The sequence below is a fragment of the Mastigoproctus giganteus genome, chromosome 9, assembly GCF_048544385.1.
Source record: "Mastigoproctus giganteus isolate SK-2022 chromosome 9, ASM4854438v1, whole genome shotgun sequence".
NCBI classification, from domain to species: domain Eukaryota; kingdom Metazoa; phylum Arthropoda; class Arachnida; order Uropygi; family Thelyphonidae; genus Mastigoproctus; species Mastigoproctus giganteus.
The window spans coordinates 63,094,325-63,107,180 of NC_143583.1; the positions used below are offsets into that span (position 1 = coordinate 63,094,325).

Below are 12,856 nucleotides of genomic sequence, written 5' to 3' on the forward strand. Positions count from 1 at the left end.
AAGAGGTAGAATTTTTTTCAGCCTGGTCTGTACTTGTTAACAGCAGAGACTGCTTCTACAGGGATGGGATACACTTAAATAGAAAGGGTGCAAGAATGTTTGCTGATGCTATCGAAGCAGTGTTAGGTGGGTCGGAAAACTGCTAGATTGGGGGAATACAAGGACTAATAGATTAACAGTAGCCACTGGCAGAGGAGAAAGTGATTCTTGCACTGCTTCTATTGGAATGAGTAGCAGCCTGGAAAATAAGATGCAGGATATTTCAGAGACTGCTGGGAATCATGGGGGTACAAGTGAACACATGGGTTGTGTTAGGGTGGCTAAGAGGAAGAGCAGGTGCATGTATACTTGCGTGTACACCAATGCTAGGAGTTTAGTAAATAAATTTGATGAATTCGAGGTATTGCTCAAAACATCAAAGGCAGATATTGTTGGGATTTCAGAGACGTGGTGTCACACAGATATAAGGAATGCAGAACTGGAATTTGGGGAGTACAATGTCAACAGAAAGGATAGACAGGATAGGAAGGGAGGAGGGGTTATGCTATTAGTTAAGAAACACATAAAATTCAAGGAAGTGAAGCCAGTCGACATCGCTGGACAGTGCAGTGTCGAGTCAGTTTGGTGTGACATAAGCATTGGGAGATCAAAATTGAGAGTAGGAGTGTGCTATAGGCCTAATGACTCTGATGAGTATAATAAGAAACTGTACAGAGAAATAGAGTGGGCCAGTAAATCAGAGAGTCTTATAATGGGGGATTTTAATTTCCCAGATATTGACTGGAATTTGGGGGCTGGTCACTCACACACTAGCAAGGCTTTTGTGGATTTATTGGATAATTGTTTTCTACATCAGCATGTTCGGGAGGCAACTAGAGGGAGTAATACTCTTGATTTGATTATCAGTAGTGATTCTTCATGCATTAAGAATCTGCAGATAAATGAACCACTAGGTGGCAGTGATCACAATGTTCTGAAGTGGGAGTTACTCAAAGAGGTAACTACCATTAGGGGTAAAGGGAAGGGGTATTGCTTTCGTAAAGGGGACTATGATGGACTGAGACAGTATTTAAATTCTATACAGTGGGATCAACTGATGATGTTACCAACAGCAAATTCAAAATGGGAAGCATTCAAAGAACTTATCTTGGAAGCTACTAGGCCTTACATACCAACTAAGAAATATTGTTCAAGGTTTAGGCCTAAATGGATGTCAGATGAACTAATGAGGCATATGGCAGAGAAGAAAAAATGCATGGGTACAAATTAACACGTGATACAGAAGCCTATGATAGATACAAGTTGATCTGTAACCAAGTTACAAAGGAGGTTAGGCAGGCGAAGGCAGATTACGAGAGAGAGATCCTTGGCAAAGGATGCGAAGAAAAACAGCAAAGAGTTCTTTACTTATGTAAACTCTAGAAGGAAGGGGATGAATCAGATTGGTCCACTTGATATCGATGGGTCAACTGTTGATGACCCTGCTCAGGTAGCTAACAAACTAAATGAATATTTTGCATTGACATTCACACATGAGGAGTTATTCAGCGAGGGGAATGCCAGAGGTGTATTCAACTCTAGCAGTAAGCTAGAGAATCTTGTAATAACTGAGAGTAAAGTGGAGGAGAAATTGTTGAAGATAAACACAAGAAAGGCACCTGGGGTGGATGGGATCTATCCAGTTATATTAAAGGAGGCACCAAAGGAAGTAAGCAAACCCTTAGCCATAATTATGAGAGCTTCCTTGGACTCAGGGGAGGTACCCATAGATTGGAAATGTGCAAATGTCACCCCAATTCACAAAGGAGGATCAAAGGCTGACACAAGTAATTATAGACCTGTGAGTTTAACTTCTGTTCCCGGAAAATTAATGAAGGTGCTGGTTAAAGAAGCACTGCAGGATCATCTAGACAAGACTTCAGTTATAGCTCGGACACAGCATGGTTTTGTTAAGGGGAAGTCTTGCCTGACCAATTTGATTGGATACTATGATGCAGTCACAAAGGAACTGGATGCAGGGAATAACTTTGATATTATATACTTGGATCTTAGAAAGGCTTTTGATACTGTTGCACATGGAAGACTGCTGCACAAACTGGAGCAGTGTGGCATTGTAGGCAAATTGCTGCTATGGATAAAGGGGTGGTTGAGGGGGAGAAAACAGAGAGTGGTAATCAATGGACACTGCTCATCGTGGACTAATGTTATTAGTGGAGTCCCTCAGGGTTCAGTATTGGGTTCATTGTTGTTTTCTGTATTTATAAATGATACTGATGATGGTACATCAAGCTTAATGTCCAAGTTTGCAGACGATACGAAGGTTGGCAGGGTTGTCAAGGACACTACTGACACTATGCTACTGCAACAGGATCTGGAAAGGTTGAGCAGATGGGCTGAGAGGTGGCAAATGAAGTTTAACATTGACAAATGTAAAGTACTACATATGGGAAACAGCAACCCCAGAGCAACATATCAACTCTGTGGTACTACACTGACAGTGGTAGAGAATGAAAGGGACCTGGGGGTGGTTGTGCAGGCAGATATGAAGTTCTCTGAGCAGTGCAGACGGGCTGCAAGAGTAGCTCATGGTGTATTGTCAATGATATATAGGAATTTTTCTAGCAGGGATAAGGAGGTGATTATTCCCTTGTATAAGGCAATGGTCAGGCCACACCTAGAGTACTGTATACAGGCCTGGAGGCCTCATTTCAAGAAGGATGTAGAGCTGCTGGAACGAGTACAGAGAAGAGCAACAAGATTAGTGAATGGAACAAAGGGTTGTTCTTACGAAGAAAGGCTTAAGTTTTGCGAATTACAGTGTCTGGAGACTAGGCACCAGCGAGGTGATCTGATAGAGGTGTACAAAGCCTTGAATGGTTTGAGCATGCTCAATGCTGATGGGATTTTTCCTCTTGCTCAGAATAATCACCTGAGAGGGCATAAATTCAAATTGAGGAAAGATAGATGTGCGGAAATTTGCCTTTAGCCAGCGGGTGGTTGGTAGGTGGAACAGACTTCCATTCCTTGTCGTGGAAGTTGATAGCCTAAATAAGTTTAAGGCTCAGCTGGACAGGTATTTCGAACGAACAGGGGGGTGAAGTGGAAGTGGTTATTTTTTATTTAATTATTTTACTTTATTTTTTTTTTTTTTGGCTGATGCTGCATAAGCTTGCTTTCTGGCATCAAATGCCTCTACTAATGGTAATGCTAATGCTAATATATGGGGTATCTATGCCTTGTCTTTCTAGTGCCCAAAACATTGCCTTATGCTGTATGGAATCAGATGCCTTTTCATAATCCACAAATGCCAGGCATAATGGTGTTTTATATTCATTTGCTTTCTCCATTAGCTGTGATATTACGTAAAGGTGATCGATAGTTGAGAATCCTGTCCTAAAGCCAGCTTGCTCTTTCGGTTGATTCTCATCAAGTATTCTTTCTAATTGATTAGTAGTGACCCTTGTGAACCACTTGTAGATTTGGGATAACAAGCTGATTGGTCTATAATTTCCAAGTTCTGATTTATCTCCTTTCTTATGCAGCAAAACTATGATTGCATTATTCCACTGCTTAGGCGTCACACCTTTTCGAATGCATTTTGTGAAGAGCCTTTCCAGGTTTTGTGTTATGTCTCTTCCTCCCAATTTTAACAACTCTACAGTAACTTCATCTTCCCCCGGGGGTTTCTGATTCTTCATTTTCTTCAACGCCTGTTCTACCTCATCAGAAAGAATATCGGGTATGTCGTATGTGTTGCTAATTTGCGATCCATCTTCCCCACTGCTGGCATCATTCCCTCGCTCCTTGTATAATTCTCTATAGTAGTCTTCTGCTATTTGAATTATGCCTTCTCTGCTATTTATAAGTACACCATCGCTATTAGTATTAGTAATGGCCGCATGGTACAAGAAAGAATATGGCTTATGCTGCAGCAGCCAAAAAAAAAAAAAAAAAATCCGAACAAAACAATGATAAAAAAAAAAAAAAAAAAATAATAATAATAATTAATAAAAAAAACAGGAAATTAAACCCATCATCCTATGTGCTTCCCTTAGCCGAAGGTACTATCCAGGTGACCTTTGAATTTCCCCAAACTGTCGGCCTCTACCACCCATGAAGGCAACTTATTCCTGTAATTTATAACTCGCTTGCTAAATTAAAACTTCCTGCAGTCCAATCTAAACATTTCCCCCCCGTAACTTGAATTTATGTCCCCTAGTTCTAGCATCATTTATAATCTTGAAAATTTCGGCCTCATTCATTTTATTGATGCCTCTCAGAGCCTTAAACACCTCAATCAAATCTCCTCTAAGGTGTCTAGTTTCCAAACTCTGCAACCCACATTAGCATTAGCATTAGCATTAGCATTAGCATTAGTAGAGGCATTTGATGCAAGAAAGCAAGCTTATGCAGCATCAGCCAAAAAAAAAAAAAAAAAAAACCCACTTCACCCCTCTGTTCGTTCAAAATACCTGTCCAGCTGAGCCTTAAACTTATTTAGGCTATCAACCTCCACTGCAAGGGATGGAAGTCTGTTCCACCAACCAACCACCCGCTGGCTAAAGGCAAATTTCCGAACGTCTATCCTACATCTGTCTTTCCTCAATTTGAATTTATGCCCTCTCAGGTGATTATTCTGAGGTAGAGGAAGAATCCCATCAGCATTGAGCATGCTCAAACCATTCAAGGCTTTATACACCTCTATCAGATCACCTCGCTGGTGCCTAGTCTCCAGACACTGTAATTTGCAAAACTTAAGCCTTTCTTCGTAAGAGCACCCCTTTGTTCCAATCACTAATCTTGTTGCCCTTCTCTGTACTCGTTCCAGCAGCTCTACATCCTTCTTGAAATGAGGCCTCCAGACCTGTATACAGTACTCTAGGTGTGGCCTGACCATTGCCTTATACAAGGGAATAATCACCTCCTTATCCCTGCTGGAAAAATTCCTGTATATCATTGACAATACTCCATGAGCTACTCTTGCAGCCCGTCTGCACTGCTCAGAGAACTTCATATCTGCCTGAACAACCACCCCCAAGTCCCTTTCATTCTCTACCACTGTCAGTGTAGTACCACAGAGTTGATACGTTGCTCTGGGGTTGCTGTTTCCCATGTGTAGTACTTTACATTTGTCAATGTTAAACTTCATTTGCCACCTCTCAGCCCATCTGCTCAACCTTTCCAGATCCTGTTGCAGCAGCATAGTGTCAGTAGTGTCCTTGACAACCCTGCCAACCTTTGTTTCATCTGCAAACTTGGACATTAAGCTTGATATACCATCATCAATATCATTTATAAATACAGAAAACAATAATGGACCCAACACTGAGCCCTGAGGGACTCCACTAATAACATTAGTCCACGATGAGCAGTGTCCATTGATTACCACTCTCTGTCTTCTCCCCCTCAACCACCCCTTTATCCATAGCAGCAATTTGCCTCCAATGTCACACTGCTCCAATTTGTGTCTTCCATGTGCAACAGTATCAAAAGCCTTTCTAAGATCCAAGTATATAATATCAAAGCTATTCCCTGCATCCAGTTCTTTTGTGACTGCATCATAGTATCCAATCAAATTGGTCAGGCAAGACTTCCCCTTAACAAAGCCATGCTGTGTCCGAGCTATAACTGAAGTCTTGTCTAAATGATCCTGCAGTGCTTCTTTAACCAGTGCCTCCATTAATTTTCCTGGAACAGAAGTTAAGGTCACAGGTCTATAATTACTTGTGTCAGCCTTTGATCCTCCTTTGTGAATTGGGGTCACATTTGCACATTTCCAATCTATGGGTACCTCCCCTGAGTCCAAGGAAGCTCTCATAATTATGTCTAAGGGTTTGCTTACTTCCTTTGGTGCCTCCTTTAATATAACTGGATAGATCCCATCCACCCCGGGTGCCTTTCTTGTGTTTATCTTCAACAGTTTCTCCTCCACTTTACTCCCAGTTATTTCAAGATTCTGTAGCCTACTGCTAGAGTTGAATACACCTCTGGCATTCCCCTCGCTGAATAACTCCTCATGTGTGAATGTCGATGCAAAATATTCATTTAGTTTGTTAGCTACCTGAGCAGGATCATCAACAGTTGACCCATCAATATCAAGTGGACCAATCTGATTCATCCCATTCCTTCTAGAGTTTACATAAGTAAAGAACTGTTTGCTGTTTTTCTTTGCATCCCTTGCCAAGGATTTCTCGTAATCTGCCTTCGCCTGCCTAACCTCCTTTGTAACTTGGTTGCATATCAACTTGTATCTATCATAGGCTTCTGTGTCATGTGTTAATTTGTAAGTATCCCATGCATTTTTCTTCTCTGCTATATGCCTCATTAGTTTATCTGACATCCATTTTGGCCTAAACCTTGAACAATATTTCTTAGTTGGTATGTAAAGCCTAGTAGCTTCCAAGATAAGTTCTTTGAATGCTTCCCATTTTGAATTTGCTGTTGGTAACATCATCAGTTGGTCCCACTGTATAGAATTTAAATACTGTCTCAGTCCATCGTAGTCGCCTTTACGGAAGCAATGACCCTTCCCTTTACCCCTAATTGTAGTTACCTCTTTGAGTAAATCCCACTTCAGCACACTGTGATCACTGCCACCTAGTGGTTCATTTATCTGCAGATTCTTAATGCATGAAGAATCACTGCTGATAATCAAATCAAGAGTGTTACTCCCTCTAGTTGCCTCCCGAACATGCTGATGTAGAAAACAATCATCCAGTAAATCCACAAAAGCCCTGCTAGTGTGTGAGTGACCAGCCCCCAAATTCCAGTCAATATCTGGGAAATTAAAATCTCCCATTATAAGACTCTCTGATTTACTGGCCCACTCTATTTCCCTGTACAGTTTCTTATTATACTCATCAGAGTCATTAGGCCTATAGCACACTCCTACTCTCAATTTTGATCTCCCAATGCTTATGTCACACCAAACTGACTCAACACTGCACTGTCCAGCGATGTCGACTGGCTTCACTTCCTTGGTTTTTATGTGTTTCTTAACTAATAGCACATATTCGAAGTCTTTCTTCATAAGGACACCCTTTTGCTGATCTCACCAGGCGAGTTACCCGTCTTTGCACCCTTTCAAGAAGCTTGATGTCTTTCTTTAGGTGTGGTCTCCATACTTGAACACAGTATTCCAAGTGTGGTCTAACATAAGCCTTATATAATGGGATTATCACGTCCCTATCTCTACTTGCAAAAGTTCGATAGATCATCGATAGGACACCATGGGCCTTCCTTGCAACCTGTTTACAATGCTCAGAGAATTTCATGTCTGACTGTATCGTAACCCCCAAGTCCCTTTCCTCCAGTACTGGGTTTAATTGAACTCCACCAAGTGAATAAGTTATTTTGGGATTACTGTTTCCCAGGTGTAATATCTTTCACTTTGTTGGATTAAAGCATAGCTGCCATTTTTCTGACCATTCCTGAAGTCTATCTAGGTCTCTCTGAAGAAGCTCAGCTTGACAGTGATCATTAACTACTCTACCAATTTTAACATCATCTGCAAATTTAGACATCACGCCCTCTATCCCTTCATCAATGTCGTTTATGAAAATTAAAAACAACAGTGTTCCTAATACTGATCTTTGGGGGACCCCCACTTCTTACATCAACCCAATCTGAGGAATAGCCATTTATCACAACCCTCTGCCTCCTGCCCTGAAGCCATCCTTCTATCCATCTAAGGATTTTCCCAGTGATTCCAACCTGTTCCAACTTATAAAGCAACCGCTCATGTGGGACTGAGTCAAAAGCTTTGCTGAAATCTAAATAAACAATGTCGAAATTATTCCCTAAATCCAGCTCGTGAGTGATCCTTTCGAAATAGCGAACCAGATTTGTTAAACATGATTTTCCCTTTACAAAACCATGCTGAATATCCTTGAGAATTTCAATTCGATCCAAATGATCCTGAATTCCACCCTTGATCATTGCCTCCATGATTTTCCCTACTACTGAAGTCAGACTGACAGGTCGATAATTTCCAACTTCACTTTTAGAGCGCCGCCCTTATGTATGGGAGATACATTTGCACTTTTCCAATCCAAGGGAATCTCCCCAGTCTAGTGATGCTTGCATAATTAGCCTCAATGGTTCAATGCACTCGCTTGCCACCTCCCTTAAGATTATAGGGTATATTCCATCAACTCCAGGAGCCTTACTGGTCTGTAGGCTTGAAAGTTTTTTCATTAAATAATCTTGCGAAATTTCAGTATCGTTAATTACATATTTTTTAACTTCGCTCCCACAATTTCCCATTGCCACAAAAGGTTTTTCATTTGTAAATATCGATGCAAAATAACTGTTGAGCTATTCTTCAGTTTCAGTATCATTTGTCTTTCTGTTTTACTGCTCATGGCTGCTGATTTAAGTCCTTTGTTTTCCCTTAATGCTTGTTTTATTTTTCTTGTGTTAAATCTTCTTATGTCCTCTCTGAGCCTCTTTCTAATGGCTTTGCATAACTCAGTATGCTCAATTTTCTCCTTATCAGTGTTTATCTTTCTCTTCATTTGCTGCGTTCAGTTCATCATAACAAGTGTTTCTTGACTAATTTTTTCTTCTTTGGATTTCTTTTTCCCTATAGATTTCTTGGGCTTTATCACTCTCAGAAAGTTGTAATATTCCTCGTGAATATCTTGGTCCTGAGCAGTCTGCAGAAGCTCAAACTTGTTCTTAAGTTCCAGTACATACTGCTCTTTCTCATCTTCTGTTATCTCAAAGACCTTCGTATTATTTACTCGAGTCAGTTTTTTCCTTTCCTTTCTACATCTATATCAAGTGTGCATCTTACCATTCTGTGATCACTTCCAACATTTACCTTAATTCAGGACGGTAACGTCATTCACAGTATATCTTCTGTTAGTGAGGATGAAATCGATTTCATTAGTTGTTAATCCATTTGGACTCTTCCATGTCCACTTTCTGTTCACCCTTTTCTTGAAAAAAGTGTTCATTACTGACAATCCTCGAGATTCTGCAAATTCCACAAGTCTTTCACTTCTTTCATTTTTTTCACCAATTCCAAAATTTCCTATAGTTCCCCTTTCTGCACTGTTTTGTCTTTTTCCAACCTTAGCATTGAAGTGCCCCATAGTAATAGTGTAGTGGGTTTTCTGCTCATCTAGAAGACTCTCAGTTTCGGTGTACATTTCTTCAACCTCTTCATCATCATGGCTCGATGTTGGTGCATAAATCATTATTACCTTTAGCTTGTACCTCTTAGAAATCTTGAGTATTAGTCTTGACACTCTTGGTGATGTACTTTTGAATTCCAAAATGTTGTTTTTTATATCTTTATGGACCAGAAACCCAACTCCACTTTTGCTCCTTTCACTGTTTCCATTGGTGTGTGCAGTGTTACAAGAGACCAATTGGTATCTGATGAGGGACCAGTTAGCCCTGAAGCAAACTGCCATAGCAGTCTCATCTTTTAAACAAATGGCTAGTTAACCTATTGGTGAACCATCTGTTTGAAAGTACTGAAATACCAGTACAATACTCATTGCAAAGGTGGATGTTACAGATTATTAAGACCACTGGATTATTTCTGTAGTTGAAATCCTGCTGGCTGCAAAACAGATCAAAGGATAGTCACACAGGCATCTTATAAAGAAAGAACTGTCACTCTTTTTTACATGGATTCTTAAAAACAAATGCAATCATTGATAGGAGTACCAGATTGCTTTTATTTCTGTATTGTAAAATTTTGATTTTTTTTTGTAAAATACTATGGATTTTAAAGGTTTACGATATATTTCCTTTCCCTTGAAAATGGTGAGGATACAAAATTTTCAGCCCAGTTTTAAATTTAGCACATTCATATATACTAGAAACATCTATTTCTCTTTAAATGTAAGAAAAACTTTGTTATTATATAGCACTGTCTATAGTTTACAGTAATACAGTAAATTTCAATAATGTAGTTACTTTGCTTGTATATATTTCATATTGTTTTTTATACTTAACAGATGAAACAACGTGTCAGTTAAATGAGTTTCGTTGCTCCAATGGAGTAAAATGTATAGATGAAAATAAAAAATGTGATCATTGGAATGACTGTGGTGATAATTCCGATGAAAAAGATTGTGGTGAGTAAAATTTAAATCTTAAAAATTGGTTTATACTATAAACTGTTTATTTTTCAGTTTATCTGAACAACAAATATTTACTTCAGTGGATCTAAACAATGTGTATTTATCTCAGTTTATCTAAACAGTGTGTATTTATCTCAATTTATTTGGAAAAATGTGCATTTATTTTAATTTATATAAACGTTCAAAATATGATTTCTGTTATGCACATGATTTTTTATTTATGCAACTCTTCAGTGATCTGGAGTAGCTTTTGGAGTTGATTCTTGGTTGGTATAGTTTATTAAAGTATATACTGTTTGTTTACTTTATAATAATGCATCATTTTTGTCAGCACTTACTATATATCTGGAGGCAATAAATTCTCCTCTTTTTCCCTTTATTTTCAAGCATTTTATATGTAATGTTCTTGTTTTAAAAACATTCATCAGTGTAAAATTTTATAGAAGTTCATATTAGCATTAGTAAAGGCACATGATTCAAGAAAGCAAGCTTATATAACATGAGCCAAAAATAAAATCCTTCTAATTTCACCCACTCACCCGCTCCAAATGTTTGTCTAGTTCTGCCTTGAATCTAAGCTATCAACTTCTACAACGACAGATGGAAGTTTGTTCCAGCAATCAACCACACGCTGGCTTAGACTTCCCCTTAACAAAACCAAGCTGTGTCTGAGCCGTAACTGAAGTCTTGCCTAGGATGATCCTGCAGTGCTTCTTTTTTAAACCAGTGCCTTCATTAATTTCCCTGGAACAGAAGTTAAACTAACAGGTCTATAATTACTTGTGTCGTCCTTAGATCCTCCTTTGTGAATTGGGATCATATTTGCACATCTCCAGTCCACGGGTACCTCCCCTCAGTCCAAGGAAGCTCTCATAATTATGGCTAAGGGTTTGCTTACTTCCTTTGCTGCCTCCTTTAATATAACCAGATAGATCCCATCCACCCTAGGTGCCTTTCTTATCTTTATCTTCCATAATTTCTCCTCCACTTTGCTCTCAGATATTACAAAATCATCTAGCTCACTGCCAGAGTTTAATTCACCTCTGGCATTCCCCTCCCTGAATAACTCCTCATGTGTCAATGTAGATGCAAAATATTCATTTAGTTTGTTAACTACCTGAGCATGATCATCAACAGTTGAACCATCGAAGTTCATCCCCTTCCTTCTAGAGTTTCCATAAGTAAAGAACTCTTTGCTGTTTTTCTTTGCATCCTTTGCCAAAGATTTCTTGTAATCTATCTTTTGCCTGCCTAACCTCCTTTGTGACTTGCTTGCAGACCAGCTTATATCTATCATAGGCTTCTGTGTCACCCATTAATTGATATATATCCCATGCATTTTTCTTCTCTGCCATATGTCTCATTAGTTCATCTGACATCCATTTAGGCCTAAACCTCGAACAGTATTTCTCAGTTGGTATGAAAAGCCTAGTAGCTTCCAAGATTAATTCTTTGAATGCTTCCCATTTTGAATTTGCTGTTGGTAACATCATCAGTTGGTCCCACCGTATAGAATTTAAATACTGTCTCAGACCTCCATAGTCACCTTTACGAAAGCAAAAACCTTCTCTTTACCCCCGATGGTAGTTATCTCTTTGAGTAAATCCCATTTCAGCACACTGTGATCATTAAGAATCTGCAGATAACGGAACCACCTAGTGGTTCCGTTATCTACAGATTCTTAATGCCTGAAGAATCCCTACTGATAATCAGATCAAGGGTACTTCTCCCTCTAGTTGCCTCCCGAACATGCTGCTGTAGAAAATAATTATCCAATAAATCCACAAAAGCCTTGCTAGTGTGTGAGTGACCAACCCACAAATTCCAGTCAATATCTGGGAAATTAAAATCCCCATTATAAGACTCTCTGATTTACTGGCTCACTCTATTTCCCTGTACAGTTCCCTATTATACTCATCAGAGTCATTAGGCCTATAACACACTCCTACTCTCAATTTTGATTTCCCAGTGCTTTTGTCACACCAAACTGATTCGACACTGCATTGTCCAGCCATGTCATCTGGCTGTACTTCCTTGGATTTTAATGTGTTTCTTAAATAATAGCATAACCCTTCCTCCATTCCTATCCTGTCTATCCTTCCTGTACACATTGTACTCCCCAAATTCCATTTCTGCATTCCTTATATCTGTGTGACACCACATCTCTGATATCCCAGCAATATCTGCCTTTGTTGTTTTGACCGAACACCTCAAATTCATCAATTTTGTTTACTAAACTCCTAGCACTCCTAGCATTGGTGTACACACAAGTATACATGCACCTATTCCTATTCTTAGCTACCCTCACACTGCCCATGTATTTACTTGTACTGCATTGACTCCCAGCAGTCTCTGAAATCCCCTGCATCTTGTTTTCTAGGCTGCTGCTCATTTCAAAAGAAGCAGTGCAAGAATCACTTGCACCTCTGCCAGCGGCTATTTTTAATCTATTATTCCGTGTATCCTCCCAAGCTAGCAATTTTCCAACCCACCTAACACTGCCTCGATAGCTTCAGCAAATATTCTTGCACCCTTTCTATTTAAGTGTATCTCATCCCTGTAGAAGTAGTCTCTTCTGTTAACAAGCACAGGCGCCTCCGTAGCCAGGTCTGAAGGAGCAGCAGTGCATAGCACACGCTTCTTGATTAGACCGGGGTTCGAGCCTGTCACCATCAAATGTGGAGGATGCGGAAAGGTCAAGGAATGACCACCGCATATTCCCGGAGCAATATGGCCTTAGTTGCTAATGCTCCTAA

The 12,856-nt window shown here is 39.6% G+C and overlaps 1 protein-coding gene across 1 annotated transcript in view; it reads left to right on the top strand.

The window, feature by feature from the left end:
* mgl (low-density lipoprotein receptor-related protein megalin) overlaps nucleotides 1-12,856 on the top strand; it is a 1,043,262-nt gene that overhangs the window by 120,330 nt on the left and 910,076 nt on the right. Inside the window, exon 5 of the mRNA XM_090381453.1 lies at nucleotides 9,975-10,094. Coding sequence (XP_090237579.1) covers nucleotides 9,975-10,094 — 120 coding nt within the window. The remainder of the gene's footprint in view (nucleotides 1-9,974; nucleotides 10,095-12,856) is intronic.